Raw genomic sequence first — 20,221 nt, forward strand, 5'->3', positions numbered from 1 at the left:
GTCTTCAGCTCAGGTCATGCTCTGGGAGTCCCAGGATCAAGCTCCACACCAAGCTCCCTCCTCAGTGGGGAGTCTGCTTCTCCCTCTGACCCTCCCCCCTCTCATTCTCTCTCAAATAAAAAATAAAATCTTAAAAAATATATAGAACAGGTGGTACCTGGCTGGTTCAGTAAGTAGAGAATGTGACTCGATCTCAGGGTTAAGTTCGAGCTCCCAGTGGGTGCAGAGATTACTTAAAACACACACATTCAAAAACATAAAAATAACTGAATGGAACTTACCGTGTATTAGAGCAGTGATGCTCTATCCTTCTGGGGTTCTGGGCTCATCTGCTGCTGGCCTGGAGCCACTTGGACATCTGAAGCCCACAGTCAGAGGTCTAGGCTGGCTGACCACCCTCATGGCCCCATCCTTGCTCCTCCTCCTGGATCTTCACTCATCCTGGAATTCCCACTCCAGTGGGTGGGTAGGTGGGACAGTCCCAGAGGAAACTGGAACCACTGTCCCTGGAGACTAAGATTATCCTTTCCTTCCTCCCCCGCTTGACCTCAAGCAGAACAGGAGCAGTGGGCAGGAGAGAGCCATTGCCCTGCACCAGACTGACTCTGCTACTCCAACAGGTGGTCCTGAGCATGGGCCAGACCTCCCCTCATCCAGTCGACCAGGTCCCTGTCCCTGCGACATATCCACTGCTCCCTAAACCCTCTTAGCTAAACCAGGCCAGCATCACCCAAGAGGATGGGGACTCCAGAATACTGGACCAGTGCCCAAGCCCCAGATGCACACATGTGGCCTAGCGTGGTCCCAGCCCCACCTGAAACCCACTCTTAGCATAGTAGTGATGCCCATCCCAGCTCCCCACCCTTCTAGGTCTTTGAAGTGCTGGACACAGGAAAGCAGTGTGTCATTTAGCAAGAACCACCAGAGAACACAGAAGCTCCACAGAAAGAAGTTTTCAATCAAGCTTTTAATGAAAAGATCATAAAATAACAGTTTCTCATCACTGTACATTAAGACTGCACGCTTCTGAATGGAGAGATCAGTCGTCGGTGAATTGCTTTTCTATGACACTTGAGGGCTGCATACCTGCAGCTCTGACCTGAATTTATCCAAACTCTCAAAGGAAGTGAGCTCGATGTGATGACTGACAGCGGCGGTGGCCAGTACAGGAGTGCGATCACGGTGTCCCTCCCCCTTCTGGGAAGGGAAGAGAGTAGGTCGTGATCCCTCTTCCAGTTTTGATTAAACAAAACAGCTATAATCCCATCCCTCCCCCTCGAGGTATTTGTGAATGGGCAGGTGCCCAACCTGGGGTCCCCTCAAGGGGGAAGGGGGAAAACAAGTGATGGGCGGGATACAGAGAGGTTCCCCTCAGCACCTGGCCCCACGGGGCCCCGCCAAGTGGAGGGGGGGAGCCCTGGGGATCCTCCCTGCCCCAAGTGAGGTCTGTTATGCAGCATTTTTGAGGTCAATAAATTACAGCAATAAATAGCAAGGTGAGGTAGGGGGACGGGTTCTCGGTAGAAAAATTAAAGTGGTGACTGAAGCTGGGTGGGAGGGGAGGGGTCCTAGGAAGGGGGTCCTGGGCAGCCTCAATTCCCACAGCGCACATCCACCCCCCGACTGGAATGTCACACTGAGGCTCCGGTTAGGTCCCTCTCCACCCCATCACTCCTGGCATTGGATTCACAGGTTCAGTAACATCTGCCCCAGTGTGACTCTGGGGAAGAGCAAGGGCCTTGGTCCCTTTGAGGGGCACAGCAGGGCTTAGATCCCTTGTCTGTTCTTTGGAGGCCTAGTGCCTCTGCTTCTGCCCCCCTTCCTAGGGGGCGGACGGATGCAGCCAACTCTTCCCTGAGCCCTGCCCTCCTGGCTGCCCAGGCCTCCCCCATTCAAGGACAGCTGTGGGGAGGGCAGTAGGGTCTGCCTGACCAGCCAGCCCAGCCCAGATCGCACTCCTGCACGTGGGCCAGTCCAGTGAATACTGACAGGGTGGGGATGGGGGTACAGCGGGACAGCCCAGCTCCCCCGAGTGGTGACGAACAGGAAATACACACATGGCTGCGTGAGGTTCCAAAGTCCGTCTGCATCCAGATTGTTCATTTCACAGGTGTATGGCTATGCTGCGAGTCTCTGAGATTCTTATTTGCTTAAAGGTTCGTCTTTTCTTTTTTACCTTTTTTGCAATCCTGGAGGAGCCCTTGAGGTGGCTCGGTCTGGCAGGAGCGAGCGGTGGCGGAGCCAGCCGCTCACTCACCCCAAGTCTGAGAAATAAATACATTCATCACTGCACAAACATATTGATACAAAAACAACACTGTTCAGAGTGTTTGCACCGTCTGTGTTGGTAAGGACCAGCCCAGTAAGCCCGCCCCCACCCCCACTGCTGGGTGGGGGTAGGGTGTCCCCTGGGAGTGGGGACCCACTGGAGTCCACGGAGCTGTGCAAAGGTCCCGGGGCTTTTTGGCTTGATAGGGACCCTCACATCAACCCACCCCAGAGGGTCGCAGGCAGAGTGGGGGAGGTGGGGGGTGACCCTCCACCCAGGGCCCTAGCCCAGACTCAGGTCCTGAGGCCAGAGCCGACGGCCACCCCGTGCTATGCCAGCTGGCCAGGACCTCCACAGTCCGGCCAGGAGGCCTGGAGACCGGTCAGCACCGGCCCAAGCTCTTTGGTGCCAGCTGGGCTTTGAGAGGCCCGGGGCTGGGGAGGAGGGCTCAGGTAAATCCGGCGGGGGGCTCCATGCCAGCGCCAGCCCCACAGCAGCCCCTCTGCCCATGAGCCGACTCAGAAGGGCCTCCAGCGGAAGGTGGGGATTCACTGGGACTGGCCTTACAGCTGCTGAGGTCTGAAACTGTAAAAGTTTATGTAAACAATGAGATAAATATATTAGTATCTTTTTTTCTGAGCCCATTGAGGTTCCATACTCATTCAAAATGTGCTTTGGTTTAAAAAATAGGTTTTGTGAATTTGGGTATGAGCTTTTTTTTTTTTCTTTCTTTCTTTTTTTTTTTTTTTTTTTGTTTTGTTTATCCTCTTTCCTACATGACATCTGCTATTTTCTGTTTCCTGTTTCTCCGAAACATTCAGGAATTAAGTGACTAAAGCAGAGAACTGTAAGCCGCCCTTGGCCTCCAACGGCCTAATTTCCTTGTGAGGCTCTTAACACATGTCCACGCACACACTCCCAAGCACACACTCCACATGAAATCAAAGGAAAAAGAAAACAAAACCAAGTGTTGTGTTAATCAGTCCCACCCCTCCCCACAAACCCTTAAAATCTTAAATAGGAAACTAGTGTTTTGCTTTCTTGTTAAAATACAGAAAAGGCTCGATACAATACTCAGATGGATACAATACTATGTCGCACGAACGTCGTTGAGTGAGGGGCCTTTGCGCCCAGTCCCTGAAGCTCTGCAAATCAATCACCTGCTCTCACGGGTCACCTCACAGATGCAGCCGCCCATGGCCCAAGAGGCCACACACAGGCATGCGTACAACTCCCGTGCTGTACAGACTTTGTGTCATGTGGCTTAAGTGCTGACGGAGTGAGGTGGGGTCGGGAGGGCAGAGACCTGGAAAGAACCCTGCCCACCCCGCCACCTGACTTCTGGGAACACGAGACCCTGGGTCCAGTGCTCCCTTCCCACCCAGAGGGAGTAAGACCCAACTTGGGGCTTGGGGCACCTTGAGATGGGCTCAGCCAGGAGCCCTCACTTGCAAAACACACCCTGCACCATCTGGGTCCCTAAACTCAGGCTGTTTTCAGCTGGAGGGTCTCTGGAGGGGTGAGGGTAAAGGATGACTCTGGAAATTTTTTGGTCTGAACTTAAGAGTAGAAAGGGAAAAAAAAAAGAAAGAAAGAAAAGAAAAGCATGAAGCAAAATGAAGATTCAGCTGCTGGCCCAGCCATGTGGCCCCAGTCAGCCAAAGATAGTGGGGCCAACCACAGAGACCTTGGTCTGGCTTGTGAGCCTGACCCCTGGCCCACAGAAGGGTCCTGAGGCTGAGAGAGAAACCCCACGTTGAGGGGTGAGGGGTGGGGACCCCAGACAGGGCTTAGCCAACTAATGGCATCCAGCCTCTTGCCGGAGCAGCCAGGACCGCCCCAAGAAGGTGCCAAAGCAGGGCAGGCCTCCCCCCTGTCCCCTGGGGTGGGGGGTGGGGGTTTACATCACTTTGGTCAGTGTCCCTCCATGCCTCTGCACTGGCCTGCTGCTCTCCCAAGGGACAGGATGGGGGGGCTCACTTCCACTTCATCCTGGCCCCAGCAAGGGAGCTCCAAGTAGCTGGCTCCAGCGGTGAGGCCCACGGCCCACTCTCCCACGTGGCTGGAGCATCCCCCCCGCCCCCCAGGCCCAGATCAGGGGCACACACAGGCTCCCTGATGCACAGCAACACACTCAGAACACCCACAGGGTGGACACGGCAAGTGGTATGCTCCAGGGAGCAGAGCCCTTCTCTGAGAGCGCTGGGGGTGGGAGTGGAGATGGGCGGGGGGTGCCCAGGAGGGTAAGCCCAGCTCACTCAAACGCATGTCTTCCTGTGCGCACTAACAGGAGGAAAACAAGTGTCATGGCCTCAGCTGCCAGCCACCAACATACTGCTTCTTGTGGGTTCAAGAGGTAGCAAAAGGTCAGAAATCTCTCCACCTTTATCGGTAAGGAAGGAAGGAAAGCTCGATATCTGTCCACATGCGCCACACACACTACATACATACATACATACACACACACACACACACACACACACAAAATGATAAAGAAGAGTACCGACGGCTCTGGCATCGAATCCAGCCTCCCCCCCTCCCCCCACAAATCCCAGACCTTCCAGTTCCAACATTCACATAAATGTTACACTGGTTTTTCTCTTAATAAAAAAGAAGTACCTCTAAACAAAGAATATTCCTCAGAAACTATAGGAAAATCACTCTCTCTCCTGAGGCAGCCGAGGCAGGGCTCGGGGCCCAGGGAAGCCTTTGGCCAAGAAGGGCTTCTGGGGCCTGGAGGGGTGGGCGCCCCTCAGCCCGCAGCCGGGCAGGGGGCGGGAGGGGCAGCTGCCCCTGTACATTCAGTCTGCAGACCCAGGCTCAGCCCCAAGGGGCCGGGAGGAAAATAAACTCTTGTTGGTTTTGGTTTAAAAAACAAAATTCAAAAAGAAAAAAGGAACAGATCAGTAGGAATAACAGCAACATAGGCCCAGAGGGCTCTTTAGCTGTGGAGAGGTAGGTGGCGGGGGCCCCCTGACTGTCCCAGCGCCAGTGAGCAGTGACCCCTGGCTCAAGGAAGGAGGGCTCTGTCCCGTTCCCTCCAGCACCACTCCCCAAAGAGCCAGGGTGGCCCGCACACAGACAAGCACTCGTGCACGCACACAGACAGCGCCCCTGGCCACAGGACAGCCCTGCTCCTCCCCAGCGGAGGGAGGCCCCACGGCCCCCTGCTCGGACCCGGCCTGCGGGAAGGGGGCCAGGTCCCAGCGAGACCCCTGTGACCCACTCCCCCAGACTCTGCAGCGGCCCTCCCGGGGAGCCGGGGTGGAATCGGGAGGTAGACTGCATGCCAGCAATGCGCACTCGGAACTCGGGCCCATCGGCTTCCCTCCTCTCGCTGCCCTTGTACAGACTGTCCATTAAAGCTCTGGGTGTGGGGGGGGGCTGGCTGCGGGTGCCACCAGGAGCCATCCCCACGGGACTTGGGGGGTCCCAGCCCCTCCCGCCCGGCCTCCACGCGTCTTCCTTCCTTCGGTGGGCTCCCGAGGGCAGGTCTGTGGAGGGCAGCCTCAGGCCGGGGAGAAGGGTCTTTGGCTTCTAGGAGGGGGAGGTGTGCATGCGCAGGTGGCTGATGAGGTTGCGCTGCTGGGTGAATTTGCCCCCACAGAGCTGGCACTCGTAGGGCTTCTCACCCGAGTGCACACGCATGTGCTCGGTGAGGCGGTACTGGCGCGTGAAGCGCATGCCGCACTCATCACAGGCGAACGGCTTGAGGCCCAGGTGGCTGCGCATGTGGCGCGTCATGGTGCCGCGCTGCGTGAACATCTTGCCGCAGATGTTGCAGGGGAAGGGCCGCGTCAGCCAGTGCGTCTTCTCGTGCTGCCGCAGCGTGGCCGGGTCCTTGTAGGTCTTCTCACACACCGAGCACTTGAAGGGCCGGGGCTCGGCCGCATAGGCCGCGCTGGGTGCCGAGAGGTCCTCGGCCTCCTCCTCAGCACCCCCACTGCCCGTCTCGTAGGCACCCTCCTCCTTGATGAACAGCTCCTCCTCCGTGTGTGTCTCCACATGGGCATTGAGCTGCTCGGAGCTGGGGAAGCCTTTGGCGCAGGGGATGCACACATATAGGTTGTCCCCATAGGACACGGTCTCGTAGCCCTCCTGCCGGTACATGTAGTGCGTGCCAGCATGGCCACTGCCCCCCTCACTCCCGCTCTGCCCACTGTCCTCACTCCCATCCTTGCCGTTCTCTTCCTCCTCCTTGCAGGGGTATGGGGGCTCTGTGTAGGGCCCACTGGGACCGCCCCCTCCAACGCTGCTGGCCAGGATGCCATTGGGAACCCTGTCCCCTAGCCCCTCGCCCTCTTCCCCCGGGCAGGGGCCCTTGGGCCCTGCTTCCCTCCGCTCAAAGGGGGACCCCACCCTGGGCTCCTTCTTGGTCCACTCCTTCTTGCGGGCCGAGTGCCGTAGGCTCTTCCGGGGCTGCCCACCAGGCCCCTCCAGCAGGCTCAGGTGGCTGTCCTCGGCCCCCTCCAGATCCATGGGCTCATTAGGGGTGCCCCCCAGCTCAGCGTAAGAGGCACTATTGGCAACAGGAGGGGCGGAGGCTGAGAGGGGCGAGCCATGCTGACTGTCACTCAGCTGGGCCGGGTCGTCAGGGGTCAGGGGAGGACCAGGGGTGGCAGGGGGCAGGGGTGGGCTCTTCTTGGACAGGTCCAGGCCCAGCTCCTGCTCACAGCCCCCACTGCTCCCATTGGTGCTGCAGCTGCCCAAGCCGGCCTCCCCGCTGGCTGAACAGACGGCCCGGCCCAGGCCATGGACACCCTCCTGGCTGGAGCCTCCGAGGAAGAGCTCATCATCAGAGCCTTTGGCCTGGGGGAGCTCCTGGGGGGCGTGGGCCCCCTTGCGTCCGTCCACAAGCGCTGGATACCGTGCCTGGATGACAGAGGCCGTGGACAGCCGCTGGTTGCGGGGTGGCCTTCCTATGCCAGAGGCGCCCACCCGTCCAGAGCCGAAGGGCTTGCCGGCTCGCTTGAGTTTACGGCGGCAGAGCGCTGCCAACTCGGGCAGCTGGAGGTAGCTGGCGGCAGTGAGTAGAGTGCTGAAGTTGGGCTCAGCCGGCTGGTCGCTGGGCAGCAGCTTGCCCGTGTAGATGAAGTCCAGAATCTGCTGGAACACCGTGGAGCTGACCATGTCTGTGTCCAGGTTGATGAGGTTGTCATGCAGGACCAGAGACTTGAAGTAGATGCTGCTGGCGGCCAGGACATTCTTGTGGGCGCGGAAGATGGAGTTCTCCACCATGATGATGACATCACACAGGAAACCCTTCGTCCTCTGCTGGTTCAGCTGCAGCAGGAGCTGCTTGGAGTGGCTGGGCAGCTCCATGTCGGGCCCCATGTCCCCACGCCCCGCCCACGCGTACCACCTGCAGGCAAGAGTAGGTGCATGGGCATTAGCCACCTGGGAGCCCTAGGCAAGGGCTGACAGGGTGGGGCTGTGGTGGTGCTGGGGGGGGGCTCACTGGGCAGGGGACCCAGGGAGGGAACTCACACTACCCATGGGAACTCATGCTGCCCAAAGAGGGTCATGGGCTCTGGTCCCATGTATACAGAAGCAGAGGACAATGATCACGTGATGCGAGCAGAGAAAATGGGATGTAACTTGGGCTCCATAGCCCAGGGCACCGTCTCCACGCTAAGGAAGTTGGCCGAGAGCCCACAGGGGACTCAAAAATGACAAGCAGTGGACCATGAGGTGCTGGGAAGCAGTAAAAGACTGAGGTGAGCAGAAGTTCCCAGGTGGGCTCACTTCTCACATGGGCATAAACTTCCCAAAGTTTAGGACAAGCTAGAAACTGAGATTTTCAGGTTAATCCTCCCAATGCCAAATAAAGGTCCTTTTCCCTTAAATACCACTTGGGCCAAATCAAATAAGCAGCCTCCACCTGTGACCTCTACCCTGCCCTGGGTGCTTCTCAAACCCTAGTGGCTTCCCAAGCTTTTGGATTTGCCAACGTCACAGTCCTGCCTGCAGACACTGTGGTCCAGCCGCAGTCCCTTGCCAATGCCTGCTTCCATCCCACAAGCGCCTCACCCCCCAGGAGGGCCCTGAGCACCCCAGTCTGGGTCTCTAGATGCTGAGCAGAAAAGCGGGCCTGATCAAGCCCCTGGCACCACCAGGCCCCTGGGAAAGGCAGCCAGCTGGCCTTGCCAGACCAGCACAGACACTAACTGACGTCATTAATAAACAGAGAGAGGCCTCTGACCCCCACAGGAACCGTACAGGTGGGCTTTCTAACAGCATGCACTTGGGTCACTGAGAGTGGGGTGCTCTGACCAGGCACACAGCCAAATGAGCAGCGGGACCTGAGGCACAAAGGTGTGGCTCCCTATTCCCTCCAGCCCCTCAGGGGACATGCACCCTCCCAAAGGCAACTCTGTGCCATGCAGCTGACAAGGGTGCTCTCAGGTCCTCTGGCTCAGGACTCAATCTCTGAAAGTGACTGCTCAGAGCCTTGCCCCACTGGGACCCCCTCTGCCACTACCAGTGTACCCAGCCCAGTCCTGCCTCCCTTGGGGCAGTCTAGAGAGATCACACCCTCGCTGTCTTCCGGTAACACAAACACTTCCCATGCCCCGTTGCCCCATGCCTGCCCTTATTTGCAAAGACAGAGGAAAACCCTAATACCCACATACACCCCAAAGGCACCCTCAGAACTCACTGTGAACACACATGGGTAGACACAGCTGCAAGCTAGCACTCAGGGCCTGATGCTACATAGCAGGCTCAGAGGCTAGATAGAGCCTGGGTCCTGAGGGAACCTACCCTCTGCTGCTCCCTGCACCTCAGCCAGCCAGGCAGGACAAAGAGTCCGATGCACAGTTTCCACACTGGATGGGACACCCAGCCTCAGGTAAATGCAGTGTCAGCCCCACCAGCACTCAGGATACCTGGTACTCCCAGGCTGGCAAGAGGACAAGCCAAGGGCAGGAGGTCCCATTCTCCAAGAGCCTGTGAGCCAAAGCAGCCCCTCCTCTGCAGGCTGAGGGCCGTGGGCCCTGGGCCCCAGCCTCCCCTCCACGCTACCCAACACTGTGTGCACACAAAGGACCAGGCTGAGAACTGCAGGGCTATGAGGGCGGCCCAGCTAGCCCTCCCCCAAGCTCCCCCCTCCCTCCATCATGCCAGTTCCCCCTACCCAGCCTACCGGAGTGCCAGAGGCCCAGAAACCATGTGAGCAGCAGCCAGCGGGGGTGGCCTCCTTGAGCGCGTGGCCTCCCTGGGGGTGCATCAATGCCTGGTCACCTGGGGAGGAGAAGATGGGACAGAGTCACCCAGACAGACAGACAAGGGAGGGTAGGAGGGACAGTGAAAGGAAGGCACCTGGTGGTCCTAGAGCCCTCACTCCCAGGAAGATCTGGGGTCTCTGTGGCTGGGACACCAGGGGCAGCCAGGCAGGGGACAGCAGCCACAGTGCCCAGCAACAGTCAGGCCCAGTGGCAGGGAAGGTCACAGGTCTGGAGAGTTCAGCAGGGCTGACTGACACTGTCCTCCCACCCGGGAGACTTAGGGCACTCTAAGGGCTACCTAGGCCTGTAGGGGAGCTGGTGGCAGGCACGTAATTCCTGGCAGGCAGGCAGGCAGGCCTGGTGGCAGGAGGCCTGGGCAAGGCCCTTCTCAGGCTGGCTACATTTACATAACAAAAGGTCAAAATTGGAGGCACTAGTGCAATAGGCTATTTATAAGAACCAGTCTCAACCGCTTCTGGCTCTCCTGCCTCCTTCCCTTCCTGATCTGCTCCCGCCACCCCCTCCCTGCCCAGAGGGCCCAGCCCCCTCCTGCCTGGCCCAGTCTGACCACATGGCCTCCCCTCGCAGGAGTTTCTGCAGGCCAGGCCTTTCAATACCAGCCCGCCAAAGCTGCTGGCAGCTGCCGCCAGATGCGAAGGGTCTCCTTCTGCCCCAACCCACCCCAGAGACACAGGTCCCAGAGAGGGCGATCCTGAGGTTCTGGCTTTTTGCACCCCACTGGGCTGGCCTGGGCTCCCTTGGAATGGAGCCAAGGGTGGGGGCGGAGGCCTGCAGCAGCCTGGAGCCCATCCCTGCCCACCCTTCCCCCACCCCCAGGGCCAGGGAGGCTCAGCAGGTCCCTCAGGAATGTGACCAGACCCGGGGTGCGGGGTGGCTGGGAGGCCTCAGTTCCAGCCTGCCAGCTGTCTCTCTGGCCCCTAGCACAGCTCTCTTCTCCTGGGGCGGCCCGAGGGTATGGTGAAGTGGTGGTGGGGGGGAATGGTTGGTCCAGGATCCCCCCCATGACCCAGATGGCAGCAGAACCAGCCCCATTGGTTCAGAGGCCTGAGAGCATCTGCGTCTGCATTTAATGAAGGCCCAGATCCCTTGCCTATGTAGAGAGTTCGGGCTCTCCTGCCAGGTGACACTAGAGGTAGCGAGGTGGCCAGCAGGACAGAGTAGAACTCAGGCTAGGAAGGGGTGGGGGGCAGAGACCACCTTAGCATTGGTGAGAGCAACCCTGAAAAATGAACAGGGAGCCACAGCAATGAATTCGAGCCGACCAGATGCCCGCCACATGGCCCTGTGCCCCCATGCCCACTCCCCACCAGATCTCAGGGCAACCCAATCCCTGGCCGGGGCACAGCGTCCACACAGTGGCCCCTGGCTTAGCCCGTACCAGACCCCGCAGCTAGGGACTACCTGCCTTCGTCAGAGATCAGGCCCACAACCACCGAACCACGCAAAGCTAGAGAAGAATAGGACTTGGGGGCTTCCACAGGTTCCCACTGCTTCAGCCTTGCCACCCACTTCACCAGCCACTGGAAGGCAGGGTGACTAACCAAGGTCTCCCAGGTTGGATCAGACAGCCTGGGGCCCAGTTTCCCCACAGGGACTCCACAGGACAGGGCAGAAGGGACTTCCAGGTGCCCTCCACGGGTGGGGCCACAGCAGGGCTGCCTGCTGGGAGTTCACAGCCAGCAGGATGCCACCATACCTGCCTCCCACCCCAGGCCGGGCCACATGTGGGCCACACCTGCCACATTCTATAAGTCACAAAATGTTAACCTCCCCACAGGGGAGGGGGCGCCCCACTGCTGCGAGGCCAGGACCCCTACAAAACATTGCTCTTTTCTTCCCAGAAGAGTAACAGCAGGGAATCCTCTGCCCTATAGCTCAACACAGGGTATAGGAGCAAGAGGAGCCAATGCCTGAGAGGCTACAGCCCCAGGGAGGGAGGCAGGGTGTCCAGTAACTAGAAATTGGACTATGGGGGCTGGCCCCATAAGCTGGCAGCGCAGTGCCCCACTGGGTACAGGGGCTTGGTGCCCAGCCCTGGCAGGAGCCCACAGGCTGGGATAAGGACACCACCTGGCACCAGATCCTGGCACCCAGCAGCCCCCTGGCAGCAGGCCCAGGCAACGTGCCTATCAGCCCCGAGGATCCACACCCAGCTCAGAACCGTTGCACACCGGAGCGCTGGCTCCAAGGAGCCCAGGATCTAGGACACGGGATCATCAGGTCCTCCTCTGAGGCAGAGACCTAGCCCATTGCGGGGGGGGGGGGGGGGGGGCGCGGGGCGGGGCGGGGGGGGGGCGGCAGGGTAAGACCCTAGCTAGGCTGACCCCAGGGAAGGGCAGCAGGAACACAGTCCCTGGGGAAGGCCAGCTCCGGCTTCTTGTGAACACAGAAGCTAGGGAGAACGAACAGACAGACCTGGCTGTAACACCTGGATTCCCTTCCCAGGTCCTTGTTTACAAAATGGTCTACCTATCCAGCTGGGCTACTACACAGAGAATCACACAGGTCTCTGCTGAATTCTCGTGTCCTTCTCTCCCTCTCCAAGTCCCTGCCACAGAAAAGCCAGAGGTGCGTCCCCCCAACACACACTCTGAGGGTGAGGGCAGGTCCAGGACCCAGACACCCCAGACTTTTAAAACACACACCCACCGAGCGAAGGCCAGGCCCACAGAGCTGAGCCGGGACGGCTGGCCGAGCTCCCTGCACCTGTCTACCTCCTCAACTATAGGCATGAAAGGCCCGACCAGGCAACACCATCCTATGGAAAGAAAGATCTTGGCAGCACAAACGCCCAATCAATAAACGAGATTATCACCGAGAGTGTGGCGTAGAAGTACAGGAAAACTGTAAGTTTCTGTAATATTCAGAATTAAAAATAATCTTGTATTACTTTTAAAATCCTGGGGGGAAAAAAGTAGAACTGATGCACAAATATGGTTAAATCTCAAAATTGTGACATTAAGTGAAGAAAACCTTACATGCAAGAGTACAGATGCACAATCCCATTTATTTGAAGCTCTAGAAAAGGCTGAACTAGTCCATGGTAAAAAAAATTAGGAGAAAAAAAAATTAGGAAAAAAATTAGGAGACCCTGTAGAGGGTGAGGTGAACACTGTTTGGGAAGGAGCATGAGGAACTTTCTGGGCTGCACATGGCTCTATTATCTTGGTAGGAGTTTGGGTTACGGCGGATGTCTCGCTGGTCAAAATTCAAGGGGTTACCTGAATCTGGGTACCAAACCAAGTTGCATATAAATTTTGCCTCATAGTGAAAAAAATTCCAACAAAGAGATAAAGAACAGTGGTTTCCACAAGACATGCCCTTCTCAGCAGCTCCCGACCAGCTAACACTCATGTAGCCTGGGCACACAAGAAGAAACTCTCAAGGGCAGAGTGGTCACAACAGGACCAAATCTGTGTCCCTCCTGGTTCCATGCTGGCCTGGCAGCCCTTGTGGGTCAACAGGTAGTCAAAGCCCAAGGCCAAGGATACTCCTAAGATGACTCCACCCTGTCCCCCAAAAACACCCCAGCCGAAAGGCCAATGAGGATGGCAGAGGCACAGACACATGGCCTCCTGGAACAGTGCCCTATAAGGAGCCGCACTTGCCCATGATCCCAGGCAGTCTACAAAGCTTCAAGGGCTCATGGGAAGGCTAGAATGGGGCCAACCTCCAGGCCCCTTTTCCTAGCATCCCACAAAAAAGCAAAGCATGCTCTGGCCCAGCCTTTTAAACGCCATGAGAGGTAGTTTTAAAACCGAAGTGATCTTTGGGGCGGGTGGCTCAGTCAGTTGGGCATCTGACTCTTGACTTCCGCTCAGGTCATGATCTCAGGGTCATAAGATCAAGCTAGTCAGGCTCCATGCCATGCTTGGCATGAAGACTACTTGAGAGTCTTTCACTCTCCTCTCCCTCAGCCCGCTTGTGTGTGCTCTTCCCGCCACCAAAACAAATAAATAAAATCTTAAAAAAAAAAAATAGAGTTACATAAAATTAAAGTGATCTTTGCTTTAGCAGAGAGCCCAGGAGAACAATTCCAACCACCTATCTGATGGGAACTGCCCCGACTTAGTGTGGACACCCACTGTATCCAGAGCCTGGGCTCCAGGAGGCCTGGGCATTCAAAACTGCTCTGTTCCAGGGCACCTGGCTGGCTCAGTGGGAAGAGCAGGGGACTACGGATCTCAGGGTCGTGAGTATAAGCCCCACATTGGGTGTAGAGATTACTTAAAAATCAAGGGAAAAAAAAAGGTTAACTGTTCTGGTCATTCAACCTCCAGTGGTACCCTCTGGTGACCAGACTGACAGCCTCACCTCTATGGGGCCTGCATCCCTCCTGGAAACAGAGTAGCATGTTCCACACACGCCCCCCCCCCCAATCCCACCCCCACACCTAGGAGCCAAACCCAAGGTCTGGTGGCATAGGGTGCGCTCCTGACCCTCCCGAGCAGTATGCTCCAGAAAAAATGCTATCCTTTCTACCCCATGTCTAGCCTCCTAGAAGCAGGAACAAGCACCCCTCCCCACTGCCCCTCCCCAGAGGCAACTGTGGACACCTTGACTGAAAGACCTCCCAATATCACAAAACTTCTCCACCTTCCTCCCAACCAGAAGGGTGGGCCCTAGGAAGGTGAAGGACAGGGAAAGGGGGCCCACCTGCCTCCCCTCCCTGGGCCAGCTTCTTTACCCAGATCTCCGAGAAACTTTCGCTATCCCACCTCCCTCTCTAGTGGCCCTCCCTGTCTTGAGCAGGACTTCCCACAGGAGTTTTGGAGCTAAGTGGGGGGCCCACTCCAAAGCACCCAACAGGACCTTATCTCCTTAAGGACCTCCTCCAAAGAAACACCTGCCAGAAGTAATGGTGACACCGGAATCTTGGGCCACCCATCACCCAGCCAGAGCTCCACTGCCAGGTGGGAGACACAAAGCATGCCAAGCAGAGGGGCGGTGCTGGGCAAGGTACAGCCAACCACAAGACAGCTTCCACATCCACAGGGGTTCAGCTCTTCTGTGTCAGAGAGGGTCCTAAACATGCTGGCTACTGTGCCTCCAAGTCTGAACCTGAGGTCAGCATGGGCCCTTAGTCACAGCTGACCTGAATGGTCACCTGGTACTCCAGGTATGGCCCTAACAAGTACCTCTTCCTTGAAGGCCTGGCCCCACCCAAGCTGCAAAAGAACAGCTTGAGGGCACGGCAGAGACAACCTGGAAGGTACAAGCAGGATCCAGAAGAACCCGAGGCCCAGAGCCCAAGGCCCAGTCCCCAAGCCACCAACTAGCCCTGTGTGGCCAGAAGCCCAGAACTGCATTCACCTGGCCCAATGGCCTGGAGTCCTATTGTACATCCCTCTTCTTTTTTTTTTTTTTAAAGAGAGAGAAAGTGGGGAGTGGGGGAGAGAGAGAATCTCAAGCACACTCCCTGCTGAGCATAGAGCCCGGGGTTGGGGCTCCATCTCACGACCCTAAGAGCACGACCTGAACTGAAGTCAAGAATCGGCTGCTCAACCAACTGAGCCACCCAGGCGCTCCCTCTACATCTGTCTTCTCTGTATTCCTCCACCAAGTCTTTCCATCCCCTTCCCTAGGAGCCTCTCTCCCCTTTACCGACCCACCCAGGCAGCACCACACCCTGCCTCAGTCCATCCTCTGGGGAAGACTGAGGTGTTATCTCCACCTCCAGGGACAGATGAGCACTGGGGGTTAAGGAGCTTGCACAAGGTCACAAGAGCAAGCAGGCAGCAGAATGAGGACTCAAAGCCTGGTCCAAAGCTGATGTCAGACCCTCCCTACCCCACGGACCACACACCTCCCATTCCTTGGCAGGGACAGAGACGCCACTTAGAAAGGACACCCCTCCATGCGTCAGAAAGGGGGTCTTGGTCTCCAGCTCCACCCTCATCTCCCCCTGCCCACCACCACCTGCCCATCACAGCAGGGCCTCAGGTGGCTGCGTTCTCCTTACCTCAGTGTATAAGGTCACCCCAGCTCCTTCATCGCCTGAGACTACTGAGAAGCTTGGGGCTTCAAGTGACAAGGTGCCCCAAACCTCCAGCAGGCAGGCTGCTCTGGGTGCCCAGGCTGTGCCTGCTGTTCTTCTGAGAACATCCCTGGCCTCCATGACCTCTCTGGCCTGTCCCTCCAGGCACTGGCTGATGGTGGGTGGGACTCAGTGCTCTGGGCAAGCCCAGCCGCGTAATCTAGCCCAGACCTGGATGCCAGCCAGCAGCTCCTGGCTCTTCTCCCAGACCATCCTCCTGGAAAGCAACAGGCTCTCCAAATGCCAGGAGCCCAGCCCTCCCTCCAATGCAGCTTCTACGAAATAAACATTTGGGTTCCACTCAGTGCACTGGTGATATAATCATCAGGGACCCAGCGCTGGCATCCTTCTCTGCCCCTCAGGCCAGCCCTGCTGCCCACCCGCCGGCTCACTCTGAACAGCAAGGGAAGGTGTATCCACCCCAGCCGGACTCTGAGTCTGTCCTGAAATTGCTTCATGCCCCACAGAAGACCCCATGATGCCCATTATGGGCCAGGGTTGACCACCTTCATCTTGTGCAACACCCATCTGAGGGGTGGGCCAGCTCCTGGGTAACCCAACACCATGAGAAAGGGCTGGTGCGAGGAGAACCCTGGCAGGAAGCCGAACACTGCACAGCCTTCAAACCTTGCTTCTCCAGGGCAGCCTTGGGTCTTCTCCCTCCCATCACTCCTGGCTTTGGAGCCAACCAGAAGCAAGATCAAGATGGCCTTGGGGCCTGCAACTGGACTGGGTTACCTGGCACCAGAAAAGGCACAGGGCAGGGTACCACCAGAGGGCGAGGTCTTGCAAGTGTACCCGGCCAGGCCAAGCCATAAATGCCACTGGGGAGAGGCAGGTGAGCGCTACTCTAAAGAAGGGGAATAGCAGTTTAAGATTTTTATTATTACAGGGGCACCTGCATGGCTCAGTGGTTAAGTGTCTGCCTTCAGCTCAGGTCATGATCCCAGGGTTCTGGGATGGAACCCCACGTCGGGGTCCCTGCTCAGGGGGAGGTCTGCTTCTCCCTCTCCCATTCCCCCTGCTTGTGTTCCCTCTCTCACTGTCTGTCTGTCAAATAAATAAATAAAATCTTTTTTTAAAAAAAAGATTATGATTATTACTACAAAAACTATGCTCACTTCCAGACTCTCCCCCACACTGCCCTCTCCTTGGGAAGGGACTGAGCTACTGGTGAGAGGCTATCTGGCAACAACAGGGCAGGAGCCTGGAGGCAAGGAAGCACCCACGGGGAGGGTCGGCCAACAGGAGAGCAGAGCAGGGGATATCTGCCACTCCCATCAGGCAAGGAACCAGGGAAAACCCAGAAGCTACTTCAATCAGGAGGCAGAGAGGCCCCAGCCCTGAGCCCTAGTTCCCCGAGGTCTGGCTCATCACAGGGCACGGCGTAGGGACCAGCAACCCCACCCTGGCTCTCGCAGGAAGCACAGCTGCCCAGGCCTCACTCCAGACCTCAAACTAGAACTGGCATCCTAACCTCACAGGACTCGAATGCACATTCAGATCTGGGAAGCGCTAAGGTGGGTTCTAAGCTCTCTACTGCTCCAAGAGCCCGATGCTCTCCAAGTAGTAAGCGCTAAGCCGCTGGGTGTTTAGAGGTAGATAGCGCCCAAAGGGAAGACATCGTTTCCCAGATAAACGAGCCCAGAGTGATTAATAAAAATGATGGACCTCGGGAGCACTTGGATGGCTTAGTCGGTTGAGCACTCAACTTCAGCTCATGTCACAATCTCAGGATCCTGGGACTGAGCCCCATGTAGGGCTCCCCATTCAGTGGGGTGTCTGCTTCTCCCTCTGCCCCTTTCCCCACTTGTGATGCGTGCACACTCTTTCTCTCAAATAAAGAAAACCTTTTAAACAACAAAATAAATAAATAAAATAAAAACAAACAACAACGGTGGACCTGGAATGTGAGACAGAGGTGGAGCCTGGTTACCAGGCATCTGCAGAGACAGGACGTGGCCAAAGGCAGGGGGCACTGGGTTTGGGAAGCAGGCAGGGCCCTCAAGGGAGGAGACGAGCAGCACGGCACAGTGGTAAAGAGGTGGAAATTCCACCTACAAGAAGCTAAAAGGGCACCTGGAAAGCCTGGGTAGCTCTCTGCAAAGAGACTATCATAGTATCTCACCTGCCCCGGGGGACACCCTTCAGATGAGATAACTGAAGTCCCAGAGGCAGAGAGCGGGAGTCACCGCTGAGTCACAGTTCTACAACTACCCGCCCAGGGCTCCTATAAAGAAACTCCAACTCCACAATTTCAAAATCAATCCTAGCAATTAACAATTTCTTATGCCAACTAAGGACTCTTAAAAGAATTAAAGCAAAACAAAACTAACTCAAACTCCTACCATCTTCTATCACTGTGATGTCATACAAAAAAATATTAAAATATTTCATGACCAAAAACCAGGAAGAGGGGCACCAGGATGGCGCAATCAGTTAAAGGTCTGACTCCTGATTTTGGCTCAGGTTGTGATCTCAGGGTCATTGAGGCTCCCATTTCTGGCTCCAGACTCAGCACAGAGTCTGCTTAAGATTCTCTCCCTCCCCCTCTGCTCCTCCCTGCCTCGTGCTGGTGGGCGCGTGCTCTCTCTCTCAAACATAAACAAATAAATCTTAAGGGGTTTTGTTTTGTTTTTACTTATTTGAGAGAGAGAGAGAGAGAGGCAGAGGGAGAAGCAGACTCCCTGGTGAGCAGGGAGGTCCACATGGGCCCCAATCCCAGGACACTGGGATCATAACCTGAGCTGAAGGCAGAAGCTTAAGTGACTGAGCCACCCAGTCGTCCCTAAATAAATATTTTAAGAAAGCAGGGGGCAGGAAGAAACACCTCCCAATATAGGGCAGTCCTTCCCAAGAAAGGGCAGCTGACAACCCTTCACCCACATGGCTGCTGCAGGCCAGTCAAAATTCTCAAGGCAAGCCAGCAAGAAACACTGCCCTGCCCCATGACACAACATGACCCTCCTGGCCAGGAGGTAAACCTGAGGCCAGACAGTAAAGATGAAGCTTCAATTAGCTGGCAGAAAACTAAAAGAATATTTCCCAAGGAGGAAAGAGAACGGTAATATTTTAGAATGAAAACATGCAAACCTTGTGGTCCAGAAAACGCATTCCAAGGTATACACCAAAACCCAGGCAAGCATGTGCACAGCAGCCCTGCTCACAGGAGCCCAACACCTACCAGACAGGGGAGAGCTGAAGGTACTGAGGCTGTTAGCCAGCCATGAGCACAACTGATCATATGCACAGGACCATACAAATGTGCCTTTTATAGGTTAAAAATAGCTAATTTTGTTGGCGAGGTCACATAGTTCGATTTACACGCACGTAGACAAGTCTCTTGAGCATACTGCTGACCAAAGAAGCCAGGCCCAAAAGAGACTATGTGATGTGATTCCATTCATGTAAGTTGGAAAGCAGGCAGCACAAGTCCAAGGGCGAGGAGCAGAGGAAGACAGGGTGACTCAACGGACTCACAAGGGGGACCTAAGGTTGTATTTCTCATTCTGGACACTGGTTACACAAGTATGTCCATCTGAAAAGAACCCGCAACTGCACAAGTTGCCTCTGTACGATGTACCTGAATATGATACAGGGCACAGAAACATTCAGGATGGGGAGCAGGGCCCCGTCTTGGTCCTCATTAGCAAGTAGACCCAGGTCAGGAAATAATCTCCCTGAACCACCAACTAATAATAATAATCACATGACAAGAAGCAGAGCCCTGGGGCACCTGAGTGGCTCCGTGGGTTGCGCCTCTGCCTTCAGCTCAGGTCATGATCCCAGAGTCCTAGAATCGAGTCCTACATCAGGCTCTCTGCTCAGCAGGGGGCCTGCTTCTCCCCCCTCTCCCTCTGCCTGCCTCTCTGCCTACTTGTGCTCTCTGTCAAATGAATAAACTCTTTAAAAAAAAAAAAAAAGAAGAAGCAGAGCACTGACAAGACAAAATGGCCACACCCAGAATGGAATGTCCATCTTGGAACAGAGAACTCCGCAGACCAGCCAGGAACCTACAGAAAACCTAGAAACCCCGTAAAAATCAGTGTCTCAGGGAGCCTGGGTGGCTTAGTCGGTTGAGCGTCTGCCTTCGGTTCCAGTCATGATCTCGGGGTCCTGGGACTGAGCCCTGCAGGGAGCCTGTTTCTCCCTCTGATGCTCCCCCTGCTTGTTCTGTGTGTCAAATAAATAAAAAATCTTAAAAAAAAAAAAATCAGTGTCTGGCACCCAAAATAACAACAACCTGCTAGGTGGTACTTCTACAGAGAGAAGTTCCAATATCAAGCAAGCCCAGAAGAGAAAAGAAAATTCAGAGTGGCAGGTGAGGTACAAACAGGATACATTTCCACCAACGCCTGAGCAGGTCCCAGAGCAGCCAGCTGGGCACGTCAAAGGAAGGAAGCCAAGGAGAAACCAGACGAGGCCATCCGGAATAGGGGGTCTAAGGGGGCTGCTGCACCGAGGGACAAGCCCCATTGGCTCCAGTGATAGCAAACCCCCCAACTCAAACAAATGGCTCAAGGAACTACAGCCAAAGATCAAAGATGAAAAAAGCAAAAAAAATGTTGAGTAGAAACATCATAGGCACCCAGTTGTTTTTTTTTTTTTTAAGATTTTATTTATTTATTTATTTCACAGACAGAAATCACAAGGAGGCAGAGAGGCAGG

General features: G+C 56.0%; 1 protein-coding gene across 4 annotated transcripts in view; it reads right to left on the bottom strand.

Annotated features, from left to right (window-relative positions):
• Positions 1 to 950: 950 nt before the first annotated feature.
• The window catches only part of HIC2 (HIC ZBTB transcriptional repressor 2), a 34,040-nt gene continuing 14,769 nt past the window's right edge, over positions 951 to 20,221 (bottom strand). For 2 of the 4 annotated variants that reach the window (XM_047697701.1, XM_047697698.1), the window contains exons 2-3: positions 9,414 to 9,511; positions 951 to 7,631 (exon numbers count right to left, since the gene is read on the bottom strand). In XM_047697701.1, coding sequence (XP_047553657.1) covers positions 5,807 to 7,631; positions 9,414 to 9,439 — 1,851 coding nt within the window. In that variant the 5' untranslated portion in view covers positions 9,440 to 9,511 and the 3' untranslated portion in view covers positions 951 to 5,806. Of the gene's footprint in view, positions 7,632 to 9,413; positions 9,512 to 15,478; positions 15,636 to 17,681; positions 18,056 to 20,221 lie in introns of those variants that run through there. The other 2 variants (XM_047697699.1, XM_047697700.1) reach the window with 2 other exon arrangements.

The sequence above is a fragment of the Lutra lutra genome, chromosome 12 (assembly GCF_902655055.1).
Source record: "Lutra lutra chromosome 12, mLutLut1.2, whole genome shotgun sequence".
Classification (NCBI taxonomy): Eukaryota; Metazoa; Chordata; class Mammalia; order Carnivora; family Mustelidae; genus Lutra; species Lutra lutra.